Consider the following 10,734-nt stretch of genomic DNA (forward strand, 5'->3'; position numbering starts at 1 on the left):
AGAATATGTATTTGAGAAATATTAAAAATTAGTGATTGAATTAAAAAGCAGTACACCAATGACTTTATCAGTCAAGTCATTTTGTACAGACTAAGTTCAAAACAAACAAATCCTATGACTTATCATATTAAGGCATTTACTCAAGTTAATCAAGCTCCAAACAAACCTAGTAGCCTATGCCTATGATATCTGCTTGGTGGTCATATATCTGATTTATTTCTTTCTTTTCATGACTTTGCCAATCTGTACCACTAAGTTTCCAGCGGACAAGGATCTCAAGCGAAGAGTAGAAAGTCTAAAGCAAAGGTATTCTAGAGTTTTCTTGTAGGATTTATATAAACTTGCGAGAGTAATCTTATTCACAAGTGATTTGAAATTTTACTATATGCAGCTTAAAAAGGGAAATTCTCCCGATGACACGCCTACGACAATTGATACTTCCTTGGAAAAAGCTATAACGTCTACGACAATTGATACTTCCTTGGACAAAACTACCTCCCGCATATCACTGTCAAAAGTTTCATCTGATAAAAATCTACCTGCTGCTTCAGCTGATCCTGATAGTATCAGTCCTATTCATTCGTCTTTGAAAACTAAAGAAGAGGACCAACTCAAAGTTAATACTAATGTCTCCAAATTAGATACTCATGTGTCTTTGTCATCTTCGAGTGATCAGTTGAAACATGACACAGTCAATGACGAAGTGACCGCAACTACCACTAATCGAGAGGCTGTTTCACCAATCTTCAATGGTGATCTTGTCAATGGGGATTCTTCAAATTTTGGTGAAAAGCTATCATCAGCACCTGTAACTTTTGAAGGGAGTAGAGCTAAAAATTATAATCCAGCTGATTCTGGTCAAGATGTCTCGTTTAAAGATAAAGGAAATGAGATGGTGATCAGCGAGGGATCACAATCTTTAAGTACAGATACGTTTACGCAACTTAATACATCAAAAGTTACTGATCTGAAAATTGAACCTCAGCTAGATGAACAGAAGTATAAAGAACATAAACCTGTAACTTCCCCAAAGACAGTAAAAGATCAGCTTGCTTCCCCAAAGAAAACACAAGATGAATCAGGTTCCCCAAAGAAAGTACAACATCAGCTTGGTTCCACTGGAAGAGTACAAGAAAAACCTAGCTCCACTAAGAAAGTACAAGATCAGCTTGATGAGGTAAACTATGTTGATGTGGCATTGTACTTTGGGATTCTCTTTATCGGCTTCAGATTTTTTAGTGTGTTGGTTGCGTGGCATAAGATTACAAGACATTTTTGCTGACATTGTTTTTTTATTTAATAGGCACAGGGGCTACTTCAAAGTACAAAAACCACTGGTCAGTCAAAAGAGGCTAGACTGGCACGGGTAAGACTGCAAATCTAATTTTCATTTTTATAGTTATAGTAAGTAGTCCTTCCTCGTGTATTAGGGTGGTGGTTACGCATATTTATCTATATAAAGCTAAAGTGTTGCTTCTTTATGAATATATCTGTAATTTGTTTGGTAACCTCTCTTTGATATTAAAGCAAGAGCTAGAGTATTATAACCAAAGAGAGTGAAAGTGATACATGGTGCTGCTTTAAATAGGTTTGTGCTGGGCTTTCATCACGCCTTCAAGAATACAAATCAGAAAACGCACAATTGGAAGAGCTTCTGGTAGCAGAGGTACGGTGTGAATCCAGGATTTTATTGCATCTGCTATGCTTTGGATTGCATTATTGTATATCAAAGAATTTCCTTTTAAAGCTTATTCTACTTTAAACAGAGAGACCTGAGCAAGTCATATGAGGCGCGAATGCAACAATTGCAAAAAGACTTGTCTTTATCAAAAGAAGAGGTGAGTAGAGTGGAGTCAAGTATGTTGGAAGCCTTGGGTGCAAAGAATGCTGAAATCGAGGCACTTGTCAGTTCTCTGGACACCGTTAAGAAACAGGCTGCTGTATCAGAAGGAAATTTAGCATCACTGCAGGTTTATGCACTCCTATGAAGAATGCAAGTTTATGTCTTACTCTTTTGCTACCTGCCTACCTTTTATGGTTTTGGTATAATAATATCTGCATATATAAAAGTCTGATCCATCTACTTTTCTGATTGAACCTTTAACCTGTTTCACACAAGCCATACCATTCAACAGAGTTTTCAAATTTGATGAAAACACCTTTTCTTTTGAAGGGCTACTATTTTTTGAATTATTTACTGTAAAACAAAACCTGTAAATCAAGTTTGTTCCTGTAATATGTGATTGTGGGTGTCGAGCCTGCCCCATTAATAGCATATTTTTCTAAACTTTCTGCTACTAATATATGTGCAAAGAAGACAAAAGTCTTTCTGTTCAACACACTCTCCGACTATCACGAGTTTTCAGTAACATTTTGTATTATGATTTTGTACTCTCTTCATTGCACGCACAGTATTGTGGTAGTTGATTTCTTTTTTTGATATACTTTGTCATTCGTCATTAAGTAAATAGATGACAACTATCTTATGTGTAATTTTATCGTATTTGATGATGGATCACCATATAGCTGAAGCTTGTATAACAAAGTGTTCTTTTTACCAGGCAAATATGGAGTCGATTATGAGGAGCAGAGAACTAACTGAAACAAGGATGATGCAAGTAAGAAAGGGTTTAAATGTTAATGTGATACTTAGTAAATGCTATTTGGGACTTTGTGTTATTCTAATTGTTGTGTGGTATTTCTGGCATTGGTGTCATTGTTGAATATGTGATTGCGCAGGCTATAAAGGAGGAGCTTGCATCTGCAGAACGAAGAGGAGAAGAAGAACGTGCTGCACACAATGCTACCAAGATGGTTTGGAACTAACCAAGTGTTGCTACTTTTTGTTTTTTATTCCTATGATGTACACACTTTCAAGAGTCATGATTTTCCTCACAGGCTGCAATGGAAAGGGAAGTGGAACTAGAACAACGAGCTCTTGATGCTTCCACAGCCTTAGCCAAGATCCAGGTATTCTCAAGATGCATATTTTTTCATACCTGAGTATGCTATCTGTCATTACTATGATACTGCTGTTATGTAGCCATGATTGGCATATATATAGAAAAGCCAACATAACTTTTTTCACTAAAAAGTTCCTCAACCAGATTTTTAAATAGTTTCGTACCTGAACTTGATAAAAGTGTATAACCTGTGTGTATAAAGATAATTACTGCTGTCAGCTCAGACGTGGTGCAACATAGGCTATTCTTGCCGATGTGTCTGACTGTCTGTTATGTAGTTTATCTTATATATCGTTCGATGGTTATTCTTATGAAATTATATCAAACTCCCTGCAACCTTCTCCCTTTTTTCTTTCTGAATTAATTGACCAGTGAACACACCGTAAACAACCCCCTTTTGTTGTGGCGTGTGCTTCAATTTTGCAGATAAGGTTTCTGTATCTGGTATGTGTTTGTTGATTTGGTGGAGGGGGATGTGGAGCTGTTGTTGAACATGAGAGTAGAACTTCAGTGAAAAAACTGGAGCTGTTGAGGGCTTCTATGTTAATATCATAAATGAAAATATGTTGGTTTTATATATGTTTCCTTAGCACAGCTGAAAATTTTGATAATATTTAGGGAAGCCTTTACAGTTTTGATTCATACCCATACCTATGGCCATACTATTTACTTTCCTGCCTGTGGTAACCATGTCTTGTAACTGGTTACCTGTATTAGAGAACAGCTGATGAGAGGACCTCAAAAGCTGCAGAGCTTGAGCAGAAGGTGGCTCTACTTGAGGTAACTACAGAACCTCTAAGTTTATTTACATGAAATTATTTGTCTAATATACTTACCATGTTCTAAGAGCATCTACCTTTAGGTTGAATGTTCTAGCTTAACTCAAGAATTGCAAGATGCGGAAGTTCGTGCTCGCCGAGGGCAAAAGAAGTCTCCAGAAGATGCCAATCAAGTGATTCAGGTAGGATGTAAAGAAGATATATGTAAAGTTTCAATGAGCTTAACTTTTACACTTCCCTATATCTATATATAAGAAGTGAGGTATGTTGTTTAAGGAGGGTACCTTGTTTAAGAGGGTGTTTGGGAATGCGTTTTGAAGTGATTATCTGATTATTACGTTTGTAAAACGCAAATAATCTAAAAAAGTGTGTGTGAAAAAGTGATTATCTGCTATAAAAACGCAGTTTTGAAGAAGCATGTACTTACATGCTTTTTCAAAACGCAGTTTTGAAAACGCATAATCTATTTTGTAATCACAATAACAAACACCCCCTAAGAAGTTTGATCACCTGATCTCTCAAATTATCTTGTAATAAATAGTACATTTTGTTTTCTCGGCTTTTATCCCAATGTTTTGGTTTACCTTCCTGTTGCTGGAGTGTGTTTGGCTCAAAAGTAGACACTAAGAACCAAGGGCCTTGGTCCTAGTGGTATGTGTGAAAACTTATCAACCAATAGGTTGTGGGTTCAAGTCCTTTGGTGGGCAATGTGTCAATTTGAGGGGAAGATGTGCTTAGTTGCCTTTCGTAAAAATGGTAGATACTAAGAGAATGTTATAAAATTTGATGCTCCTTATTTGGTATCACATATGTTTTTATGTAGCAAGTAGTTAGATGCAGGATTTGTTTTTTGTAGGATGGGTTGATGTATGATGGCCATTGAACCAAAGTCACTCAAGCTTTCATTAGCATTGCATATTTGATGTTATCACCTTTCCACTTTCTAATAATAAATTGTGAATGTGTAGATGCAGGCTTGGCAAGAAGAAGTAGAACGTGCACGCCAAGGCCAAAGAGAGGCTGAGAGAAAGCTCTCTTCTACGGAAGTAAGTTTCTTACGGATTTTTTCCCTGGATACATAACCGAGTGTTGTTTTTCCCTTTGTGCATATTTTGTCTTATAAAAGACTAATGAAGAACTCATTCTCAGTTATTAGTATTTGATGATCCTTAAGTTTTAAAATGAAGAAACAATGACAATGAATGATTGCAGGCTGAAGTTCAAAAGTTGAGAGTTGAAATGGCTGCCATGAGAAGGGATGCTGAGCATTATTCACGCCAGGTATTAGCTTCAGATTATCCATATAATAGAGGTTCTTTCTTTTTTAAGTTATAAGAATAAATATATATTTCTACCTTTTCAATTAATAATATTAATTTAAAATAAGAATTGGAATAAATATCTTCTTATTCACATTATATCTTTGGTTGAACTGAACAACTATGTTTTTGAAATATGCTTGATTTAGATTTTGTCTCCTGTTTTGTACGTAGAGGGGTGTGTCCCTTCGGGGACATTCAATGAAAAGTAACTAGAATGCTGTATGCATGGTTTTTACTTGTCTTGTGAATGTTGAATGCTTACATAAACTTAGAACAAAATTTTGAGGTTGTTGAAAACAGAGTAATGTATGTTGCTAGAAGTATTAAGAGGCTGCTATGGGTTCATCCCTACTCGTCCCTGCCTTTGTTCTTATCCCAGGGACGAGCCAACACCATAAGGTGGGACTCATCCCTTGTTCATATCCATGGCTGATCCGTCCCTATGGAGATGAGTGTTATTATTAAGTGTGTGTGGCAGTGTGGGGTGTTTAAGGGATTAGTGGTATAAATGGTGGGTCATAGACTGGTCCTTGCATTGGGGATGCTTTAGGGGATTAGTCCTTGGTTAGTCCTTGTCTAATGTGGTGATATGGCGCTGACAGAGACTAGTCCTTCTGAAGGGCGAGTTCTCCATAGTGGATACACTAAGAAACACTAGTTCTGGTTCGTGTGACCTCTTATATCAATCAACAACCACTGGATATTGCTTGCTTTCTGACTTATGTTTGGTTAGTTGAAATCAAAGATTGATTGGAACAAATCATTCATTTGGAAAATTAAAAAAAGTTGTTAGTTATGGTTTTTGGAATGGAATGATTAATATGAAATACAATCGCATTCCCTCTAAAACCACTTTTTCCACTTTTTAAGGGTCCCTAAAGTTTTTTTCATTTCTGGATGGAAACGATATAAAATTACACATTAAAATCCATCCTCCAAACATAAAATTCTCTCCATTTAGGAACAGCCACCTACATAATCAGTCCACTTGTTTTGTGGCCCTCCTTTTACATCTTTTGGTGCTATTTTTTCACTTCTCTAGACACTAGGTTTTCCCATGTGCTGACTAATTCGACTCATGGTTTCACTGAGCAGGAGCATATGGAGCTGGAGAAAAGATACAGGGAACTTACAGATCTGTTGGTAAGTTGAAGTCTGATGTGTCATTTGTGAATGTTCTGTTAATTAATTAATGACTTCAGTTGATGAAACAAGACACTATGTATCTCAGTATTACAAGCAAACCCAGTTGGAGGCGATGACCAGTGAAAAAGCTGCAGCAGAATTCCAGTTAGAGAAAGAGATAAAACGTATTCAGGAAGCTCAGGTTCGTTCTTGGCAACTTGTATCTTTTATAACATGTAGAGGTGGCAATGTGGACACAGTTGGGTAACGGGTCAGAAAGGTGATCTTTTCAGCACGGGTTGAAATGGACCGGTTTTGCTGGGCTGACCCATATGATCCATATTTGTCTGTTTATTTTAACATGTGAATTAGGAATGGTATTGGTTTGGTACAAAAACTGAACCGTACCAAAACTGAGGAACGAGGAATGCTGAAACCGAATGTGTCAAATACCCAATCCCGAAACCGAACCAAATACACATCTCGGTACAGGTTCAGTACCAAAATTTCCAGTTTCATACCGAGTGCAGCGTTTTTTTCACAACTATAAAGAAGAAAAATGGGTTGAACAAGTGAGATGTTGGTAAACATTAATCCAACTTCTTATGTACGAGCAAACGTCACATAACTTTGGTATTTGCCTATGTAACCATGTGTAATTGGAATCTGCAAATAAAACGTTACCATGATTTTGCAATCAGAAGGCACTAAAATGTGTGTTAAAAATCAGGATAACTGGATAAGTATTGAAAATGACATATAATTATGTTATTGTTTTAAGTATGTAAAAGTATAGCAAAGCTGCAGAACAATAGGCTGGTTTAAAATAGATGGCACTATATACGGGGGGTTAAAAAGTTAAAGTCGCAGATTTCTGCCGAGCCTTTGGGATATTACCACTAATACAATGTTACTGTTTCCTAGTACTTCATCATTGTGTTCTTATGTTTGTCAAAATGTATGGTTACATTCGTTTGTATTTGTAGTTGTTTGTACATTCAATAGAAGAAAACGAACATGGAAGGTGATCTGGTATTTGCATTGTTGGTTAACAGCCGCCACCAGAATTGATGAAATACCCATTTTGATGCATGGCTGATCTAAAAGAAAACCCTCCAAGATTTCGGTATTAGGATTGGTTTCACTGGTACCGATCCAGCCGGGACGAAAACAGTTTCATCAAATCTCTAAAACCGAAACCGAAACTGAATACCAGCGGTACCAGGATTTGGTACCGTATCGGTATCGTATTTTTGTGAATTTCGCTCATCCCTAATGTGAATTATGGATTGCACAAACAGTATTACTATAATATAACCTGAATTTTTAAATTGAAGTACCATTTAGCATATTTTTTACAGTATTATTATATTATAACCTGAATTTCTGATTAAAGTACATCGTTTACTCATTTAGCAGATTGTATGCATCAAATACAAGACTTGGGGCAACTTTCAACTTGTTTGAGCCATTCCCCCTTCTAGCTTATAATTTTATTTGGCCCGTCTGTGATAGAACACAAGCCAAAATGACTCATTTATAAGTACATGGGTTAAACACTCTGGTCTGCAGTCCTACTCTAATTGTCACTTGGTTCTAGTTGTACATATTTACTCACTTTTTTAGTGACCAGGTAGAAGTAGAAAGGAGCAGAGTCCCTCGTCGCGCATCAACAATTTGGGAAGAAGATACTGATATGAAAACTCTTGAGTATGTTGCTTTCCTGATTTTTACAGTTGCTTACATCACAATTAAGGTCATGCCTTGTATGCCAATGAGACTATAAAGTAAATTATTTGCGTACTATTACTACTATGATTCTAGTAAATTACTAGTACTTACAAATTGTGATCTTTGATTTGTATTTTTCATGATAAGTGTGATATGAACTTGAGTTGACACAATTGTTTATTTATTGAACTATGATTCCACTGCTTAATCATAACCCTAACACAATTTCTCCTAATTACTTGTATTCTTTTTGACTTGGCCAGCACGAGAACGATAGGGAAATTAAATAACTAATTACTCTTTAACCCCCTTGTTTCATCAACTTCCTTGAGTCATATCAATGTGCTCCTTGATCATTTCTAAGTACATCTTAATTTCAGGCCTCTCCCCTTTCATCATCGCCACTTGGTTGGGGCAAGTATACAGGTATCACTTGGTTCTATTGCTATACCACCCATATTGTGCCTTTGCTGCTCATCTTAATTCATCCACATTCATACCAATGCAGCTGCAGAAGGCGGCAAAAATTATAGATTCTGGTGCTGTTAGAGCTATGAGATTTCTCTGGCGATATCCTTTTGCTCGAATTTTCCTAATATTTTACGTGGTAAGAAACTCTTTGAATCACAATCCTCCCCTTTTTTGATATATTTTGCTGGTGTTACTTTATTTATGGTTCTTTACGTTCCACTTTAAAAATATCTTGTTCTCTCTATGGATATTTAGTATGTACTAAATGAGTAAATATAAGAAGGGATGGAAGAAGTGTATGAATTATAAACTAATTGAGTTTTGACTAAGCTTTGATTGTTTTCAATCTGATTCACACATATATGCAGGTGTTTGTGCACCTCTTTATGATGTACCTGCTGCATCGACTTCAGGTATGAGCTAGTCGGCCCTGTAGGATATACCTCTGAATTTATATCTTACGCACGATTCGTGATGACTTCATTGCTGGCTTACTTTTCTATTAAATATACAAAGAACAGAAGTTGTTAGTAATTGTGACCACCGCACAAAAAACTTATAGTGATAATCCTGGGTATGTGGCCGGATGATTTTGAAGTGATGCGTAATTGCATATATTTCTGTATGCTTATGGTTTTACTCATGGCTGGTTGGGTAGAGGATTAGCCGGGTAATTTGGTGTCGGTTATGTTGACCTGAACACTTTCGTACGCAATTTTTATTTATTGTACAGTACCAATTAGTGTTTCAAATGTTATTATAGTATAATATATTTTTGACGTTTGGCGGATTTCTACCTATTTGACTCGTTAGGGCTAAAAAAAATTGAGCTTACCCATTGCCACCTATAACAACTGTCATATCTTTGACTTTAAGGTATCAAATTAATCTATTTGTAACATAAAAGTCAGTCTATAAGGTCAGATGGATAATATGAATCAATTTGGTTTTCATAGGTTGTCGTCCCATAGTTTTTGGTGAGGCTTTCTCTGAGATTAAATAAAGATCATTGCATTAAACTTCAAAATTTTAACTATACATGTGCATTACATTGGTAGAGTGTAAAAAAAAATAGGGTAATGGAAGGAACCCCAGCCCTGGTACCACAATTGGATACCCATCGACTCACCCCGTATGAGTCATATGATACCGGTACAATACCTCCATCCTAATCCCCACATGATCTGGGCACCCCGAAAGATCGAACCCGCTTATTTAAACTTCACATGTGGGTCTAGGCTTCATTGGTAATGGGTACCTTAAAGGAATTATTTTTTGTGCCAAACGGGGATCGAACCTGAGACCTTAAGGTCATCAAGTGATTGCCTTACCACTAGGCTAACTCCTTGTTGGTATTGGCACTATGAAAGCTAATACATGAATACGATTGAATTCTTGAAACTAATAGTTTTAAAGTTTTAATTGATTGACTTGTAATTTTGAATGAGCAGGAGCAAGAAGACACCATATCATCAAGAGAAATCGTTGATTCTATGGGACTTGGCAATCATACCTTACCTTGACAAGTATTTTTAGCATGTCGACACTGCCATTGAAATTGCATCGTTTTAGTTTGCCAATGGTAGTACAATGTCTCATCGTGATATAGTAAAGAACTGAATCACCTGTTGTTATTCCCTTGTCCTACTTAAGACTTAAAAAACAATAGAAAGGGTCGAGGAACCTGATAAAACGGTTCCAACATACCTTATTTTGTGTTGTTTCACAGCGTTGGATACCATAGAGGGAGTTAGGGACTACGCAGTAGAAAGTATCATGTAACATGTATTAAATACAAACTCTGCTCTTGTTGCACATATGAAAGTTATACTTTATATATTCAGTGATCATTACTGCAATTTCAATACTTGTAATACACAAACACATACCTTTTTTGCATTAATTAAATCTTCTTTTGTTTTTGTTTGGGAGAGTGTTTCCTGATTCTACTTGTTCAGAAAGATGAAGATGCATTGTTTTTCTTAAATCAAAATTTGTCATAGCGGCAGCAATGCGATGCAAATATGCAATCATGAGTTGGGCCTGATTTCTGTTTGTATTCATGAATGATGAATACCAAGCAAATTATGGTTTCATCGCTTACTAATGAACTATTATTTATATCGGTATATCGCTGCATCTTTTCAAGTAGATGAAAACGTGTATGAGGAAACATTATTCAATCTTATGAATACCTTTATAATGGATCCACATGAACACTTCCAACTATAACGGAAGTCGCTAACTTTGTGATTGGTCGTTTTCATTTTCCAAGTTTTAACTTTGTTCTTTTTTTTTAGCTTCATAGGTTACACTATCATATAACTGCTCTTACATTCTAAT

The 10,734-nt window shown here is 36.2% G+C and overlaps 1 protein-coding gene across 1 annotated transcript; it reads left to right on the top strand.

The window, feature by feature from the left end:
• The first annotated feature begins 58 nt into the window (after positions 1-58).
• LOC122591638 (golgin candidate 1) lies at positions 59-10,250 on the top strand. Its single transcript, XM_043763897.1, has 20 exons — positions 59-83; positions 257-306; positions 392-1,177; positions 1,304-1,366; positions 1,589-1,666; positions 1,767-1,970; positions 2,562-2,618; positions 2,740-2,814; positions 2,899-2,970; positions 3,681-3,743; positions 3,826-3,924; positions 4,711-4,788; positions 4,955-5,023; positions 6,160-6,207; positions 6,296-6,391; positions 7,823-7,899; positions 8,301-8,346; positions 8,429-8,527; positions 8,760-8,804; positions 9,843-10,250. Exons 1-20 carry the CDS (start codon positions 59-61, stop codon positions 9,912-9,914), a joined length of 2,202 nt encoding a protein of 733 aa, XP_043619832.1. The 3' UTR covers positions 9,915-10,250.
• The last annotated feature ends 484 nt before the right edge of the window (positions 10,251-10,734 follow it).

Source organism: Erigeron canadensis, chromosome 3 (genome assembly GCF_010389155.1).
Source record: "Erigeron canadensis isolate Cc75 chromosome 3, C_canadensis_v1, whole genome shotgun sequence".
NCBI lineage: Eukaryota > Viridiplantae > Streptophyta > Magnoliopsida > Asterales > Asteraceae > Erigeron > Erigeron canadensis.

Bases quoted from the DNA above. Each gene is read 5' to 3' on its own strand.
- LOC122591638 (XM_043763897.1), top strand. From the start codon at position 59: ATGACTTTATCAGTCAAGTCATTTT. The intron at 1,667-1,766 runs GTACGGTGTGAA...TACTTTAAACAG, and splicing joins AAGAGCTTCTGGTAGCAGAG to AGAGACCTGAGCAAGTCATA. The intron at 5,024-6,159 runs GTATTAGCTTCA...TTCACTGAGCAG, and splicing joins CTGAGCATTATTCACGCCAG to GAGCATATGGAGCTGGAGAA.